At 39.5% G+C, this 18,325-nt stretch overlaps 4 protein-coding genes across 8 annotated transcripts; 2 read left to right on the top strand and 2 right to left on the bottom strand.

Annotated features, from left to right (window-relative positions):
• Nucleotides 1–627: 627 nt before the first annotated feature.
• Nucleotides 628–2,886, bottom strand: LOC125224015. 3 transcript variants are annotated; one of them, XM_048127354.1, is made up of 4 exons: nucleotides 2,746–2,886; nucleotides 1,741–2,486; nucleotides 1,064–1,236; nucleotides 628–976 (listed from the first exon to the last, which is right to left on the bottom strand). In XM_048127354.1, the coding sequence occupies exons 2-4, from the start codon at nucleotides 2,476–2,478 to the stop codon at nucleotides 844–846; spliced, it is 1,044 nt and encodes a 347-aa protein (XP_047983311.1). In that variant the 5' UTR covers nucleotides 2,479–2,486; nucleotides 2,746–2,886; the 3' UTR covers nucleotides 628–843. The 3 variants fall into 3 exon arrangements, with proteins under 3 accessions (XP_047983311.1, XP_047983310.1, XP_047983309.1); XM_048127353.1 differs by having other exon boundaries at nucleotides 1,741–2,530; nucleotides 2,746–2,883; XM_048127352.1 differs by lacking the exon at nucleotides 2,746–2,886 and having other exon boundaries at nucleotides 1,741–2,678.
• Nucleotides 2,887–6,145: 3,259 nt separating this feature from the next.
• LOC125223161 lies at nucleotides 6,146–9,110 on the top strand. Of its 3 annotated transcripts, XM_048126170.1 has the most exons (4): nucleotides 6,151–6,233; nucleotides 6,306–6,496; nucleotides 7,042–7,620; nucleotides 7,807–9,110. In XM_048126170.1, the coding sequence occupies exons 1-4, from the start codon at nucleotides 6,220–6,222 to the stop codon at nucleotides 8,643–8,645; spliced, it is 1,623 nt and encodes a 540-aa protein (XP_047982127.1). In that variant the 5' UTR covers nucleotides 6,151–6,219; the 3' UTR covers nucleotides 8,646–9,110. The 3 variants fall into 3 exon arrangements, with proteins under 3 accessions (XP_047982128.1, XP_047982125.1, XP_047982127.1); XM_048126171.1 differs by having other exon boundaries at nucleotides 6,146–6,216; nucleotides 7,042–9,110; XM_048126168.1 differs by having other exon boundaries at nucleotides 6,150–6,233; nucleotides 7,042–9,110.
• A 1,348-nt stretch (nucleotides 9,111–10,458) lies between these two features.
• LOC125221741 (auxin-responsive protein IAA13-like) lies at nucleotides 10,459–13,319 on the top strand. The gene is made up of 5 exons (XM_048123964.1): nucleotides 10,459–10,901; nucleotides 11,535–11,863; nucleotides 12,219–12,354; nucleotides 12,715–12,776; nucleotides 12,911–13,319. The coding sequence occupies exons 1-5, from the start codon at nucleotides 10,606–10,608 to the stop codon at nucleotides 12,958–12,960; spliced, it is 873 nt and encodes a 290-aa protein (XP_047979921.1). The 5' UTR covers nucleotides 10,459–10,605; the 3' UTR covers nucleotides 12,961–13,319.
• Nucleotides 13,320–13,459: 140 nt separating this feature from the next.
• Nucleotides 13,460–16,921, bottom strand: LOC125221740 (MDIS1-interacting receptor like kinase 1). The gene is made up of 2 exons (XM_048123962.1): nucleotides 14,058–16,921; nucleotides 13,460–13,980 (listed from the first exon to the last, which is right to left on the bottom strand). Exons 1-2 carry the CDS (start codon nucleotides 16,729–16,731, stop codon nucleotides 13,586–13,588), a joined length of 3,069 nt encoding a protein of 1,022 aa, XP_047979919.1. The 5' UTR covers nucleotides 16,732–16,921; the 3' UTR covers nucleotides 13,460–13,585.
• Between the last annotated feature and the right edge of the window lie 1,404 nt (nucleotides 16,922–18,325).

Genomic DNA, 18,325 nt, shown 5'->3' with positions numbered 1-18,325 from the left:
ATATCTAGATATTTTTCTACTACAAAAATTTAGATAATTCTACTATGAAATATCCATATATCTCTACTGCAAAATACCTTAATTTTTAATTACAATAATCAAGTTTACTTGACACATAAAGATTTGTTCCACTACTTTAACAAATGGCCTAGTTCTTTCGCATTACTTACTTGACACATCTGTTAGACGAACTTGCAAAAGAGAATAATATTGGTGTGCTATAGCACTGAGATGATTCACAATGAGAGACGTCTTTTCGCAAAAGTGACTCAAATGCAAAATGTAAAATTTCATTGACATGCATGATATTTTGCTTTCCATGAACTGCAAATGTGCAAACCTAAAAGTGCATAGACTATGTATTTCACTCTTTGATTTATTAAAGCAATCCTGATTTTGATGATACCTGTTTTCGTCGTGATTGTGCATCCTATTACCTATATTCTATATTCCAATTAATCAGAAACAAATTCACCACCTTTTTAGATAGTCAGACAAAGCACTACGTCAAAGACCCCCCCCCCCCAACTAAACAGCACAACTCAACTACATACTACAAGTTTGCTCCCAGAAATAAAGATTATAATGACAAAAATGGAACTGAAACTAAAAGTAGAAGATTTGAAGTAACCACAAATTTCCCTTCAATTAAGCCAATACCAATTGCCAAATTTACATACTTATCTTCCTATTATGTGGACTGGAACAAATATTATCTACTTTGCAAGTTCACCAAGTAACTAACAGCACACAAGACCTATTCTCATTACAATTTGGGACATTCAATTCTGATCAGCCTCTACTTCTGATGTGTTTGCAACTTTGCATCAATTGACTACAAATCTATGCTGTTGCAGAAGCCATGACTCCTTGGTGCACGAATGGCTGACTACCAGCCATGTTTTCTTCAACCTCGTCCTCATCCTCATCCTCCTCCGCATCCCAGAGGAAATTCGCATAGGCCGCATGTATATGGCTGCTCATACAAAAACACACAGTTGTTTGTAACTCTACCAATAAAAGCATAGTTTTTGTGTGGATTCGTAGATAGATAGGTAGATACCTGTTCTGAGATGAAGCTTCAAGTGCTCTTTGGAAATAGTTTGCAGCTCTGTCTCTATCATGATGCACCTCCCACATTATTTTAGCATATTGTGACAGAGTTTCTCCATCTTCTTGATCTGCTAATATTGCCCTTGCATAGTACTCTTCAGCTGCCCCTACATCTCCCTTAATCTGCCCCACAATTACTTCAAATCATCAGAAATTATTTCAAAATTTCCAAACTCTAGCCTAATTCTCAATATTAAAAGCTCAACACAAAGGTAGTTTCAATGTTTTTTCAGAAAACATTTCTAACAAATAGGACATAAGCCACACTTTTCCTAAAGTTGGACTTTTATTGGGAAATCAAAGCATAAATCAAAATTTCATGAAGTTGAGAGATTTTGAAAGAAAAGATACATTTCTCTAAAAAAACATAGAAAAGAAAAACATGATTACACAAAATATAGTATAAAAAGGATAAAGAGTCAATTGTTTTAGGCAACAAGCATCAACTTAACAATCGAAATTAGGCGTTAATTATCCAAATAACATGTTGATTAGTCAAAATTACTCATTGAGTACTCCATCGACGTGTAATTTCGGTAACGAGTAGACATATCCGATTAAACATCCCAAATGATGAGGCAAAATCGATCATTTTCCGTAAATAAAAATATAAAAACGAATATATACCTTATACAAGAACTCTGCATAGTTTCTGAGAAACAATGGATCGCCCGGATTTTGTTCCAACATTCTCTTGTAATGCTCCTCCACGCTGGCGCCGCCGCCCTCCTTATCAAAATCCACAGGCTTGCAGGTTCCTCTGCCACCACCGCCGCCTCCACGGCCAGCGAAATCAACACCCGACACTCCGATCCCTGACGCGAGGTACATCTTCCCCTCACTCTGCGATCCCAAACCCTCACTACCATAAGCAATCGCACTCCTCGCCACTTTTTCAAACACAATCTGTTCAGCTCTCACTGGATTGTAATCGAGTCCACCACCAATTTCCCCATCACCATCAATCCCTTCGTAATCGTCTTCGTCGTCTTCGAAAGAAGTCCATAGATTGTTGGCTGAGAACGACGGAATCGCCTCCAATGAAGTCCTCCGCGTCGATCTCTTCGGCGGATTGAACTCGTACGAAGAGGCATCACCGCCCAATCGTTCCAGATTTCCATCGGATTGAGCGCGTCGGAATCCGCCGCCGCTGCCGGCTTTGATATCGGATAATGAAGGCGATTTATGAATTAGGGATTTTTTGAAATCCTGAGATCCTCCTCCGTTGCTGCTACATTGACATGAGATTTTGGGTTGTTTGTGTAGCTCAGATTGGTGTTGGCTGTTGCCGCTGTTGTTGGAGGAATCCGAGAATGATTGAAGAAGAGATCCAAGAACTGGCGTTGAAGAGCTTCTCAGCATCATGATTTTCACTGTGTGTGTGTGTGTGTTTCAGTTGTTAGGAAAGATAGGGATTCTGTGGAGAGATTAATCAAGTAGGATTCATAATAATTAAATACTGTCATTGTGAAAAAAACCTACTAATAATAAACAGCTGGGATTCATAATTTCATTTCATATATTTCAATGAAGTCTTTTTAAAAATTAGTGACTGCATTCATGAATCATATTAAAATGGAAAAAAATTACCTATATAATTGAATACAACTACTCCCTATTTAGTGACTTTACCTTAATGCTCTTCAACAAAGAATGGAGGCTAATCTTTAGAATAAAATGCAATTGGAGGAGATATTCTATTTATATGCAGAATATAAAATTCAGTATTTAGGAAATTAAATAATAAGCAAAAGAAAATATAATTATTATATCAGGCCAGTGTAGTTGAGGCCGTGTTTTGATTTTCTAAGGTGGAGAATTGAAGATAGAAAAATGATGGCTTGTAGTATTTACGAGTAAATTCCAACACATAATTTGACTGGAAAACGTTGGTTTTGGATTATACTCTCAATTAGCAATATTCGTTTTGATTTGTTAATTTTTTCCAGCCGTACATGTACCCCTCGTGGCCCTTTTAATTTTCATTTTTGTGTTGTTTACAATGTTTCCAAATTTTGGTGAATTACGTTACAATTGTAGCCACACCAATTTAATTAGGTCCTTTCATCTTTTTCAATATAAATGTTATATTAGCCTTCTAGAAGGCTTTAGGTGCACCGTGTATATTCAATTCATTTCATTTGAATCTAGGTTGTTATAATTTTTAAATTTTTCTTAATTGTCTTATAATAATCACACTGAAATTAACATGATAAAATCAAATAATATAAAAACAAAACATCATTATAGTTTGAGTATTAATTGAAAGCGATATATATAAAACGATATGATTTTATTGACATATCCTATTCTATTTAATTTTGACACAGTTGTTTTGGTTTTAACAATAGAGGATAATAGTATAAATTTTAAGAAAACCCATAATTTTATATTTAGTTGTAAAAGTTATGGACAAACCTAAAAGTCAAAGTAAAGATGTGACGTGACAACTCCTGATTGGCTAACAGCATAGCCGTTGGCAAATTGATTTTTATTTTTTATTTTTTATAATTAAATTTTTTTGAAATTAATTAAAAAAACATTTTTAAATAAAAAAAATATTTTCTCACTTTCCAATAAATTATAACCGTTTTATACACATTTTTATTTTATTTTTCAATTTTTTCCCCCAAAATTCGCATTTTCATCTATTAATACTCTCATTTCAACACAAAAAAATTCTCATAACACTACACAATTCTCATAACACTACACAATTCTCATCTATTCTATCATCTAAATTCTCTCATCTATTTTGTCATCAATTCTCATCTATTCTCTCATCTAAATTCCCACCACACTACACAATGGCCGGCTCCGGCGATCATCCTTCCGGCTCCCGCGGTTGGAACCACGAATGGTTCGGCTCCGAGCCATTCTCTAGTCCGGAAACGCAATTTTCGGCCCCTCCTCAAACCCAAGGTTCTCAAGTTCCGGGTGGCTATCGGCCTTATCCGGTGGACGCCCGAGATGCCCCCGATGGGCGATACGGGTGGGCACCCGAATCCGGCTTGGGAGGGAGCGGCAGCTCTACTCCTACTCGTGGTACCCGCACCCAGTACACTCCGGATGAGATGATCCAGATGTTCAAAGCTACTTGGCAGTCTCCGAAGATCCGGACGTTGGCACGAACCAAACCGAGGAAACGTATTGGTGGCGCATCACTCGTCTTTACAATGGAAACCCGGCCGGGGGGAACTATCTATCGCAATGATAGTATGGTGCGTAATTGCATCTTCAGAGCCAACGAGGCAATCAGTAAGTTTCAGGGGTATTACCAAGAGGAAGAGCGGGCGGCGGGGAGTGGCAAGAGCGAGCTCGACATCATCAGTGCCGCCTTGGCGACCTACCAAAGCTTGGAGTTGAAACCGTTCAAGTACCTCAGTTGTTGGCAGGAGGGGCGCCAACATCCGAAGTATAGGGGTGGCATAGTAGCATCCTCCTCCAAGCAAACGGTCGAGGTCGGTAGCCCTATCCGACGGCGCCTCCGATGATGTGTCTACCCAACTTGCCGGAACTAACTTGGGTAGCCCTGACGCTGGCCCGAGCAGTTCCCGCCAGCCGCAAGGAAGGAAGAAGGCGACGACCAACCGCCGTTGCGCCCCGACTCCATCCGCCCTCGCTCCCTTTGTGCCACCTCAATCCCCGACCAACTCGTTGTGGACCCTCTTGGGTCAACTCAATGCGGCCGATAGGTCTAGCATGACTCCCGACCAACTTGCAACATATGTGGCAATGATACGGGGTCCCCGGCGAACATTGGGGATAGATGACTAGTCTTCCACGGGGGTATTTTTTAGTCTTTAATTATGTAATTTTTTATTTGTAGAATTTTAATTATGTAATTTTTATATTGTAGAAATGTTTTTTGTAATTGAAGTATTTAAATTGAATAATAGAATGGTGGGACCCTTGAGCTTGTCATTGCGGAAGAGCACAAATGTGGGTGTTGTGCTCTTACCTAAGGACAGGGAGTAAAAGTGGGTCCGGGCTTACCCCCGTGCTCTTAAATAAGAGCACGGATGGGGATGCTCTAAGAGACATAGACATGGTCCGAATAACCAGTATAGCTAATCTGGGTCGGATCTTGGGTCGCATGAGCACCAATAATTCTTGATTCTCGGAAGCGACGATCGTTATGAGGAGGAAACAAAGAGTTACATAAAGAAGAATTCCCAAATAATCAACGATTCATCGCGCTTTTTACCTTGAGTCGATTCCACGTTTTCACCAAAATCTCGAGAATTCTTTATGTGGTTTTTGGTGCTATCATGAATTGGTGTTGATGGCAGATCCAGGATATAAAACTCGTGGGGTCCAACTAAGCGAGAAATATGTTTTATATATTTTATTTAAATAGTTCTTTTCCGTTTTTTAAAAATAGAAACTTTGGAAATGATACGAGTTTTAATATAAAATTGGTAAAGTAAGAGAGATGAAGAGAAAAAAATAGTGAAATTAATGTTAATAGATTGTAGGCTCATTTCCTGAAATGGAAAATTTCTATTTTCAGGTAACAGACTAAAAAAGAACTTTTATTTTTTTCAAATGGATGGAGTTTTTAAAAATATACTACTAATATTTAAATGAAGTAAATTTTTGAAAATAATACATTAAATTTAAGTAATATCATCATTTATTATGCACAATACTTGATTCTTACTAATATCCATACAAGTTACGTGCGTTCCGATTGTTTGTATTATAAAATTGGTACTCAATATATTGTTTGTATTATAAAATTGATATTCAATATATTGTATTTTTTGATGACTTAATAGTACTCCTGTGATAAGAAATAGACTGAATTTCCGTGAGATACCAAATTTGGATACTGATCATAATATTAAAGTAATATGAACATAGATAATAATGAATATATTTATACAGCTATGACGGTTTTCAAATAAAAAAATTTCGATAACAATTAGTATTAAGAAAATAAATTTATTTATGGAAGCCCAAATCCCCACTCTCATTATTTAAGCCCAAATCCCAAATTAGCGAATGAAAAAAGAACAACGAATGTTCTTCCCCAAACGCAAAATTCTCAGCTCCCCAAATTTCTTATTGAAATCTTATCAAATTTTTTTTCTATCTACGGTGATGCTGCTGTATATGTATATCTCTTCTCTTCTTCGTTTCTCTAATTTTTAATTTAATTTCTTACCTGCTTCGGTTCCGTGGAGAAGGCTGCCGTGGGGTCGGAGGCGGGTTTTTGAGCGTTGGCCGACCCCGCCGGGCCCCACCTGGATCCGCCGCTGGTGTCGGTTGCTTAAGATGTTGGGATGTAGATGTTTGTCATGGAACAGTGTCACCGATTTCGCTCCACCCGAACCCGAATTCTTCTCTTTGCCCGAACCCCTTCCACAATGGCCTCAAGGTACGTCATCTCGATTGATTTTGACCTTGAGATCGTTATCTGTCTTGCTTTGTAATTTTTTTGAGATTTGTGTTTTTTTCCCTTTGTATTGTAACATTGCTATGTGTTGTTTTCTTTCTCTCTGTGTCTGTGTGTGAGAGAGAGGGAGAGATTTCGTTGTTTGTTTTATTTTCTATGATTGATTCTGATCATATTTTTGGTTATGTGACTTCAAATTGTGATGTCTATAGCCTTGCTCATAGCAATCAAGCTGTAATCTTGAGGGTTTTGGTGTTCATGATCGATGAGCTGTTTATTTTGTATAGTTGATTAGTTTCACGGTTTGTAGTTTAGACCAGGATGAATTTTGGATATAGAATGTGCTCTAAGCTACTTGAGAAATCAAAGAATCGTTTTCTTCATTGTGTAAGCATACCATGTTAAGTTATCTTGATGCTTGTCTTTATTATGCTCGTGTACTCTTCAGTTTGATTCCATTGGTATGATAGATTTTCCTATTAACTTTTTGCTAGTTCTATGAGCTTACTGGATTTAAATACACACAGGTTCGGGATTCGCTACCTCAAGGATTGATTTAGGAGGATTAGAGGTTTGCCAAATAACTAACTTTGAGTTTATTTGGTGTTCCAACCCTTCCACGGATGGGAAACAAAGCATCAGCTTTTATAAACCAATTTTAATCCCTGATGGATTCTATTGTCTTGGTCACTATTGTCAATCAGATAAAAAGCCTTTACGAGGCTTTGTTCTTGTTGCTAGGGAAGCAGCTGGTCGACATGATCGTTCGACCCACCGTTCTGACCACATGCCAGCCCTTCTGGATCCTGTGGATTATTCATTAGTATGGAGTTCATACGATGGAGGAGATGAGAACTTTGATGGATGCGGTTACTTCTGGTTACCACAACCGCCGGAGGGTTATAAAGCGTTGGGCTTCGTGGTGACCAACAAGTCGAAGAAACCAGAGACGAATGAGGTGAAATGTGTTCGTGCTGACCTAACTGATACATGTGAGGCTCGTCCCCTAATAGCATGCATGTATTCCAAGTTTTTGAAAGTCCCCCTTACTGTTTGGAATGCAAGGCCTCTAAATCGTGGAATTTATGGACGAGGTGTATCAACGGGTACTTTCTATTGCAGTGCATTGTGTAGTAACTGTAGTTTAGGGGAAGAGCTTGACATTGCATGCTTGAAGAACTTGGATCCTAATTTACATGCAATGCCCAACATGGATCAAATTCATGCAATCATCGAGCATTATGGACCTACTGTTTTCTTTCATCCTAATGAGGTCTATCTACCATCTTCAGTCTCATGGTTCTTCCAAAGTGGAGCACTCTTGTATAGTACGGGTGAGTCAATACAGGCCATTGACGCTGAAGGTTCCGTTCTCCCCAGTGGAGGGTCAAACGATGGACATTATTGGATAGATTTGCCCCGTGATGGAGGGAAGGAGAAACTTAAGCATGGAAACATAGAAAGTGCCGTTCTTTATCTACATGTTAAACCAGCATTTGGAGGGACTTTCACAGATATTGTAATGTGGGTTTTTTGCCCTTTCAACGGGCCGGGCACATTGAAGATTGGGATGATGAGTATCGGCCTCAGCAAGGTTGGTCGTCATGTAGGTGACTGGGAGCACTTCACTCTTCGGATAAGCAATTTCACTGGGGAGCTATGGAGCATATACTTTTCCCAGCATAGTGGAGGTGAATGGGTAGATGCTTATGATTTGGAGTTTATCAAGGGGAACAAAGCCATCATTTATTCATCAAGAAATGGTCATGCTAGCTATCCTCACCCAGGAACCTACATCCAGGGCAATTCAAAACTCGGGATTGGAGTGAGGAATGATGCTGCTAGCAGTGATTATTTTATTGATTCAAGCAGGCAATATGAAATCGTTGCAGCTGATTATCTTGGCGATGTAGTCAAAGAACCTTGTTGGTTACAATATATGAGGAAATGGGGGCCAAGAATTGTCTATGATTCCAGAACAGAGTTGGATAAGATCGTCAAACGCTTACCCCCCTTGTTCAGGAATTCTATGAACAACATTCTCAGCAAGTTGCCATTGGAGCTGTATGGCGAAGACGGTCCCACTGGTCCAAAGGAGAAGAACAACTGGTTTGGAGATGAAAGATGGTAGCCTCCCTTAAACCAAGTCTCTCAACATGTTGTCTCTACACCTATTGGAGATTATGTTGTATATAACCCCGAGCAAAGACCGATTAGGCTATTGATGATGGCGACTCCTTCATTGGCTGATATGCTAATAGAATACGACTTGACACCGAAACTCTCACACAAGATATGTAAATACATGTTCATAGCATTATAGTTGGAGAAGAGTATGCTCTAGTGTCAAGTTCCTCTTATCATCGTGATATTGGGTTAAACAATGTCGTCGTCATCATCATAGTTGAAGAAGACTTGGTATGTTGTAATAGTAAATTCTTCAGCTGCGTACATATATATAGAAAGATCTCTGAAGATCAGATTCAGTCTCTGGCTGATATTGTTGTTGTCATGTTGTGTTGAGGTACATGAACTTTACTTTATAGTTGTATTATTTAATTTATCAGTAAAAGGTGTTGTACTGGTTCTCGTGTCACATGTAATTACCAACTGCAACTTGAGTTTATTGATTCACTTTTTTATAAGGTAAAATTTGAAGAATTTCTTGAATGTTAAAGGATTCAAATCTTACCCTAGCTAACAAGAGTTGGTAAGAAAATAAACTCATTTTATTACCCAGAGTTGGGTGATTATCTTATCATCTTTCGACGCATACAAATTTTGCAAAATACTACATTCACAAAAATTAGTATTGGTATTGTTAGTTTTTCAATTTTTGTAGAATGAAATAAATCCCATTTTTTGCATTTTTGAAAAATGAATTCATAAAAATGTCACATTCCTCCTTGGGGTGGGGTCCACTAGTTGAAGAGGTGTTGAGTTGTGTGAGGTTGGGTGCCCCACATCTTGTCGGCTTGTCTCTTGGCGTAGAGTCGCGTTAGTCCCTACCTCCCTCAAAGCATCTCTACGCTTTCATAACGCTATCTATCCGCGACTTCTACAATTTTCGGTTATGAGTCATTTGTATACAAGTCTCCCTTGTATTTGTATATGTTAGTTTTAATTAAAATGTGTAGAACTTGGTATCCTATTATCATTTATGATAAAAATAAATCGAGATCCTTATTCACGGACGGATTAAAGTGAAGAAAATAGACTCTTATTCGCGGACGAAGAGGGCATTAATTTGAGAGCATGTGAAAATGGTAATAATAGATGCAGTCAAATCACTACTAATTAAAAGCTATAGTATGTGGTATTTTAATACTTAAAAATAAATAAAAATATGCAGTGTAAGAATTCTATGATAGGTAAAATATGTACATATTGCGATTGAATAACAATCCTAGAATACTGTAACAATCCTGAAATGTGTACCTCATGTACGTAGTAATAAATTTTGGAATCGAATTCCTTCCAGCTAATTATAAATATGAAATTCTAACTTTCAAGGTTCAACATACTACTAATTAGAGTCCTAACAATCAAGTACTAGTATTTTTTACTATTAATTAAACATGGAGTATTCAGTTAAATAGCTAAAAGAAAACAAGCATTTAAACTCAGAACTTTCCATTTCCTAACAAAAATAAATGGAACAACCGAAAGATTACGAAACATAGAGAAAGGTAGATCAAATTAGGCATGTGTGGTTTCCCCTAAAACAGAAAAAAGGTTCGTTCTTTACCAGTACCAGATAAAAGGCTCGATTAGATTCGGAGTGAAGAGAAGAGAGAGAGGAGACGAGAGAGTTTCGGATTTCGATATAATCTCAGAAAATTAAGCATAAACATGGAGTTTGCACCAAAAAAAGCAAGCTTCGATGGGTACGTGGGACCCACTTTGGAGAAATCTATAATGTTGTTGTGGCGCACAAAGCCGACAAAGGAGGACACCTCCCCACCAAACTTACCCACTTTTCCTTTCTCTTTACCCATCATAGCATAGCCCTCATTTGAAGGGAAAGAGAGAAAGACTCAGTCTTTTTATGCAAATTGGTCTTCTCGGCGGCGGTGGATTGATTGTTCACGATGTCATCATCGGAGGAGTCTTATTCGTACCCTGATGAGTCCGACCTCGAATTGGGGCTTGGCCTCAGCCTTGGAGGTGGAAAGACTAAGACTAAAACCAAGCATCCGGCGGCGGCGTGGGATCACTATGCAAGAATCTTGACTGCTAAGGATTTTGCTGGGGTGGTTTCTGACAAAACGTCGTCGTCTTCTTCGTCTTCGTCTTCGTCTTCGTCTTCCATTACTAAAGTGAATACTAGCGGCACCAAGAGAACTGCTGAGTCGCCCTGTTCGCCTCCCGCCCGTTCTGCAATTAGGTGATTTTCGATTTTAAAAAGCCTTGCACCTTTTCTCAGTCTCTTTGCTTAACAAATTTGTAGTACAAGAATTGTGACTTTTATTGTTGGATATTGAGTTTTGAGTTTTTCAAGATTGGAGTTTTAATGATTTGTTCGTTTTCTTTTGTTTTTGGGATTGTTTTGGTGTTGTGAATTGGCATGAGATTCGAATGGTTGGATTTGGGAACTGGTGTTGATGCCTATTTTTCATATATGGTTGTTTTTAGTGATTTAATGTGAAAAAACTGTTTTTGATGTTGCCTTGTGGATTTCTGTTGGAATTGGGTACTTTTAGATCAAATGCTTCGAATTCGATGCTTCCTCCTAAAGTGAACAATCGATTAAGTAATATATGCATTGGATCTTCTAATTTGCTCTGTTTATTGTTACTACAATTCGTTGTCTTGTTATATGCTATGCTTGTCTTTGCATTTTTCTATGAGGTTTTCAATAGAAGAGATCAGTTCGAACTAGTTTAGGTCGCAGAAGGTCGGTTCTGATAATATTGCTTTGAATGAAAGCCTTCTGCAATGCAATGAGATATTTTGTTTTGGTTGTGCACATTTGCTATCGCCCTCTCTAGTGTGACTAAAGATTTTCTTATGGAAGCAGTCAGGTTGTTGGATGGCCTCCTGTCCGAACTTATAGAATGAACACTGTGTCGAACCAGGCAAAATCGCCAGTCACTGAACAACTTTTGTCCATTGATGATAAATGTAAAAGCAAGAACGCTGATACACCCAATCCCAATCATGGAAGCTGCAAAAATAACAATATTTCAAAGGAAAAAGGATTTGTCAAAACATCTTTGTTTGTAAAGGTGAACATCGATGGGGTTGCAATCGGTAGAAAGGTTGATCTGAATGCTCATACCTGCTACGAGACTTTATCTCGGGCGTTGGATGACATGTTTATGCCAAGTGCATCAGTTGGGGGCAGAGGTAATATTCTGTTTTCGTGATTGATCTGATAAGGACTGATCTCTCTCTTGTATGTATATATGTGATTCTATCCTGTCTTCATCCCTTGATGAGGGAGAGTATTCTAGAACAATCTGTTTTTTTGTTCGATCTTGTTACCTACCTCCCTTGGGTATGAATATTAGTAAGTGGCTAGTGTCCGTCTAGATTTTCTTTAATATGAAACTCAAAAGACATAAAATAGAAAAAAATCATTAACCAACGCCATGTACTGTGTTATTTCTCCTCCTCCTGCTTCTCCTTCAATCGTTTGTAATAAAATAGGATTTCATCAAGGGAAGTCTATTTCTAACCGATACTGCTGGTAATTTTTTAGGATCAAATATGGAAAGGCAAGCTTCTGTTGCTGTTAAAAGACAACCTGTTAGATTTCTGGATGGTTCATCTGACTTTGTTCTTACCTACGAGGACAAGGACGGAGATTGGATGCTTGTCGGAGATGTTCCCTGGGAGTATGTCCTTAACTACTTGCGTATTTGCATTTATTGACGATTTTTGAACAAGTGCAATATCTTGTGCATTACACCCTCATGCTCATCAGCATCTTATCGAAAGATAAATATGTTTTGCACACCTAAACAATACTAATTAGATTTTCTCTTTTCAATTGTTTCGATCTTCAAAATGCTCATGCCATGATAGTTATTATATACAACTTGGTATAGAGCTTCGTAGCACAATATCAGGCTAATATCAAATAAGAAGTGAAATGTATTAGGCAGTTTTCCCTCATCTATGTCGAACTTAAAGATGTTAGTCCCAAAATAAATCCACTAAGCTGCATATGTGACGTATTATTTCTTTTCTGTCAGGATATTTCTGAGTTCTGTGAGGAGGCTCCGGATCATGAGGACGACTGATGCCAAAGGACTTGGTATGCACATCTTGGCCTTCTCATAATGCTGATTCTCGTTGGCACACTTCATATACGTCTCTGTGTATGCACATATATTCTTATACATAGTTTGACTAAAATAGGCAATTATGTCTGTTTCTTCATTGTTGCAGCTCCAGGATCTCAAGAAAGGAACATGAGACGGCCAGTTACTCCCTTATAGAGAACACACCCCGCCTAGACGATCTCTCTTTAGAAGCTGGAAGCTTGAAGATGAAGATGTTACCCCCGTTTTGGTTTGGCTTTGCCTGAATGATTTTGGTCGCTTTTACAGCTTAATACTAATAATATTCCAACACACCCTTCAGCCAGGACGCCACCTGCATCTGCACAACGCGGATGCCCCCATCCCTTTTTTTTCTGTTTGTAGGTAAACCATACCAAGCATTGCCATTTGATACAATGTAAGTATAGAAATGGCAAGTTTGCCCATTTTCTTTTCTCGTGTTGCACTCACCAACTGCTACATTCCCACCTGGTTTAAAGAAGGGAAAAATATGTATATCATTTGCTTTTGCACAAGGTTGATGGCTTTCTATCTCCTCTTTCATATATTTCATTTGCTGAGTTGTGTGTGGAATGTTGGAAGGTGATTTTGTGCAAGGTATTTTACCCCTCCCCTGTTCGACCCGTGTTTTTGGTAAACAGTCGCTCGAGCCTGGTCACCGACGAATAAAACTATGCATTTCCTTATATAACTCTTCTATGTTACAAGATTATACAAAAAGATGAAGAAAAGAATCAAGTAACCTAATTACACATCAAATTCAAAACATAAAAAGAACTAATCACACATGATTCACAGATGAAGCAGCAGCAGTGAACACTGCTCTGTTTTCCTCACTGGCAGCAGTCTTTCTTCGCGGCTTGGCCTCAGCAAGCATGGAGACGACATCCCTCATCGAGGGGCGATCCCTGGGCTGCTTCGCAGTGCAGAGAATCGCGAGCCTCAGAACCAGCAGCATCTCTTCCGCGACATGTTTCGCATTGCCTATGCTAGGATCCAGAGTTTCTTCCAAACCTCCCTCCTTCCTAGCCTTTCCTCTTATCCACTCCACAATGTCCACACATCCTCCGAACTCCGCCTCTTCTAACGGCCTCTTCCCGGTCACGAGCTCCATCAGAACCACCCCATAGCTGTAGATGTCACTCTTCTCGTCAACCTTGAGTGTGTAACCATACTCTGTCAAAAATATCAGAACATGTTAGCTTCCATATGATCAATGGTGGAGATTGACTGATTGAATGCAAGTAACTCACCAGGTGCTATGTATCCATATGATCCTGCAACAACAGAGACTGTCTCATTCTTCTTCATCATCATCTTGGCCAGCCCGAAATCTGCTAATCTTGCCTCAAGATTGGCATTGAGAAGGATGTTGTTCGACTTCACATCGCGGTGGATCACAGGCGGGTGGCAGTCGTGGTGGAGGTAAGCAAGGCCCTGAGCAACTCCAACTGCAATGTTGTACCTTGTAACCCAATCCACCATCAGAACACCTGCCTTCTTCCGATGCAACGCCTCTCCGAGGCTACCATTCACCATGAACTCGTAGATGATCATTGCATCAGAGTCGTTGTGAAGGAATCCGAGCAGCCTTACGATGTTCCTGTGCCTCAATCTTCCCAAGAGATTCACCTCTCCCACAAGATCATCACTCCCTCCTACTTCAACATCATCATCACCATCACTCTTCCTCCATCTCCAGAGCTTCTTGACAGCAACAGTTGTGTTGAGCCTCTGTATCTCGGCCTTGTAGACCGTCCCGGTTGCCCCCATCCCGATCACATTTGACTCCTTTATGCAGGCAAGAATCTCACTGCTGTTGAAGCTGAGCCTCTGGAATGCCATCAGTCTCCATGGCCACGCTCCATTGCCTCGTTCGAGCCTCTCCTTGAAGCAGAAGCTGCTGCTGCCATCTTGCCAAATCGGGTAAAGAAATCGGACACCAACACCAGCTACGAAGAGAGCTACTAGCGTTGAGAGGCCTATAATCCATCCTCTAACAATGTGCTTCTTCTTCTCTAGGTTTGATGCAAATGCTGCTGCATTCTTCGAGCAAGGTGAGAGCACGCCGCCACAGAGAGCAATGTTGCCAGCTAGATCATCGGGATTGATGGTACGCAGCATGCCATTCGAAGGGACTGCTCCTACTAGCCTGTTGTAAGAGACATTGAGCATCTCCAATGCTGGTGAGTTGCCAAAATCTTGAGGAATTTCTCCAGTTAGAGAGTTGTTTGACAGATCCAAAACAGCCAATGTAGGCATCTTGGCAATGGATTTTGGGATCTCCCCGCTTAGCTCGTTGTCTCGGAGATTCAGATTCACGAGCTTATCACACGAGGCTATGCTGGTTGGAATGCTTCCAACGAAATGGTTGGAGGAGAGATCCATCACAGAGAGGGAAGGGCAGTCCTGGAACTGATCCGGGATCTCTCCGGTCAAGCTGTTTCCGGAGGCAACGAAGCTTTGCAGAGATGGGATGGTGAGGATGGAGGGAGGCAATGAGGATTGGAGGTGGTTTCTTGATATGTCAATGGAGGAGAGAGAAGTGGAAATGGAGAGATCAGTTGGGATTTGACCTGTGAGGCTGTTGTTTGCTAGTTCAAGCCTTTGAAGCCTCCCAAGCTTCCCAAATCCAACTGGGATTGTCCCAGATAGGAGATTGTTCTGCATCCTCACTCGAACCAACGATGTACATGTCGATAAACTGGCTGGAATCGGGCCAGAAAACGCGTTGTTGAAGAGGATGAGCTTGGTGAGGTTTCCCCTGCTGCAGAGAGTGGTTGGGATGGGGCCAGTGAATGAGTTGGATGAGATATCCAGCCACTGCAGAGGCATATCCTTCCCTAGATCGCGTGGCAACTCACCCGAAAACGTGTTATTCCAAAGCTCAAGCACTGCTAGCTGAGTCAGTGTAGTGATGGATGCAGGAACTGCACCAGAGAGCTCATTGCACATGAGATTCAGCAGCTGCAAGTTGCTGAGATCGCCTATCCGGGCCGGGATTTCCCCAGACAACGCGTTGTCAGACAAGTCGAGCAGCTGCAGTGAGGCCATGCCACTGATCTCAGGTGGGATCCCCCCTTCAAGATTGTTCTTGTACAAGAACAATGTGGAGAGCTTTTTTAGCTTCCCGAGCTCTGCAGGAATCCGGCCTTGGAGATTCGCTATGGCGAGATCAAGATATTTGAGACTACTGAGGTTTCCAAACTGTGATGGAATCCCACCTTCAAACTCATTGTATCCCAACACAGCAGTCTCCAAAGATGTCATCTCACCAATCTCTAGTGGTATTTTGCCAGTGAGATTATTCCCAGACAAACCAAGAAATTTCAATCTGTTCAAACTCATGTAGGCCATTGGAATGCTGCCTTGGAAGAAGTTCCCTCTGAGGTCGAGGCTCTCCAAGAGTGTCGCGTTTGCAAGATCCCCGGGGAGGTAGCCTGAGAAGTTGTTACCCGAGGCATTGACAGACACTAGCCCTGGTGCTGATCCGAGGCCGGATGGGAACTGATCCGTGAAGTAGTTCTGGCTGAGGTCGATGGCCTCGAGCGCTGTGAGGTTGGCCAAGGACAATGGCAACGGGGAGGCGAACGCGTTGGAGCTCAGGTTGAGGGAGGTGAGGCTTTTAAGCTGCTGGATTTCGTCCGGGACTCGGCCTGAGAGGTTCATGTGGGAGAGGTTGAGCTCCACGACCGCACCGTTGAGGCTGCATTGCACTCCACTCCAGCTGCAGTGGGAGGAGGCATTGGTGCTGGATTCCCATGTGTTGAGATGGTTTAGTGGATCTATGAGGCTTGCCTTTATTGAGAGGAGGATTGAGGCTTCATCTCTGTTTATTGGTTGAGATGAAACACAAGTGTAGAAGAGAAATAGGAGTAGGATTATGGTTCTCAACTTCATGAGCAAGAGATGGTTGTGTTTACTCATTTTTGTTACTAATCCATTATCATTTTTGAAGGGGAGGAAGGACAAATGATTAGTTGTGTTATGAATGTGGAGAAAAATATGTTGGGACTAGAGATTTGGTTAAAATAAGAGCAACTCGTGAGATCTTGGGTTCTGCAGAGCTGTAAATAGTGAGTTTTGGATTTTTATTGATATCTAATCCACCACCAAACATGGGGAGAATGTGCTCTACTTTTATTTCTTTTATGTGTGGAGTAACTTAGCAGTCAAACCTTGAGCATACATGTTTTTCCAATTTTAATTGTTTATTGGTGTATACTATTTACTTTAGTGAGTGTTGAAATTTGAGTATTATAGTGAGGTCTTCATTTCAAGAATTAGCAATTGTAACATAAATAATAAAAGGGTTATTTGCAAATCAGTTAAAAGCAGGACTTTTAAAATCATATTAATCATTAAAAATATTTTTAAATCACAGGCTAAAAGGATTTAAGTGGCAACAATGAAGAATCTTTGCATGTTAAGAAGGTTTCGTGCCATATGCAATCCCATCAAGAACAAACAAGAGTTATTTTTGAGTCGGTTGACTTTGATAGCTTTTTTCTTTTAATAGGGTGAATTATTTGGTAACTAAATCCAAGAGATTACTCCTTTCTTATCCCAGCCTTGGAAAATGTATTTGTGTACTAATTACTATCTTTACGTTTACTATAAAAAGAAATATTAAAAATTAATTTATAATTGTCCAAAATAAAAAGAAATTGATTTTGGGGAATAATTTGGTCAAACAAGTTAGTTCATCTGATTTAATTTTATGTTCATTAAATAATTGCTAAATTTCAATATCATCATACCTCGATTGATCTGAACTGCAATTGCAGTTTTGAAATCCAACTTAATCCTTTTTTTTCAGAATAAACTTCCAAATTTCACATGCATATATATCTCTCATCTATATATACTTAGTTAATTAATATTCTAGTAAATACATCACATGGTAACATGTGAGGGGAATTTAAAATAAAAAAGAACAAGCATAGTATGTAGTATGTAGTATGTAGTACAATATTATATGGGTGTATTTAGTTGCTAAAGTGGTTTGATGCCATACCATGTGATACTACACCTTCTCTGTCTAACATTAGAGAGATAGTACATAGTATTATTGATAGTAATTTTATCTCAATTACTTTTAATTTCAAGATTAATTACTTCACCATTTTTTTATAGGAAGCTAGTTTTAATGACAAAGTGTCGAATTAGTTCAACAAATCACAATTATTAATCTTCGAATAACTCCTCCCAATCATTAATTTTCAAATTATCATCCAAAAGTATATAGAGTGAACAATAAAAATGGTTCCTGTACTATGAGTTTATTTTGCCAATAGTCTCTAAACTTTAAAAAATTTACAATCTTAGATTGATAATTAACAATAATAGTAAGATGGGATAATACGGTGGAGAAAATGAGGTGGTTTCATGTGGGACTGTCACAATGCATACTAGTGTGTGCCACTAACTATTTCAATCTACAACTGAGTACTAATTACTTATTAAATACAATTAGTGTTTTAGATAACTATATAAATAATAATAAATTAATAATAGGAGG

This window comes from Salvia hispanica, chromosome 4 (genome assembly GCF_023119035.1).
Source record: "Salvia hispanica cultivar TCC Black 2014 chromosome 4, UniMelb_Shisp_WGS_1.0, whole genome shotgun sequence".
NCBI lineage: Eukaryota > Viridiplantae > Streptophyta > Magnoliopsida > Lamiales > Lamiaceae > Salvia > Salvia hispanica.
This window is presented reverse-complemented; position numbering and strand designations above follow the sequence as displayed.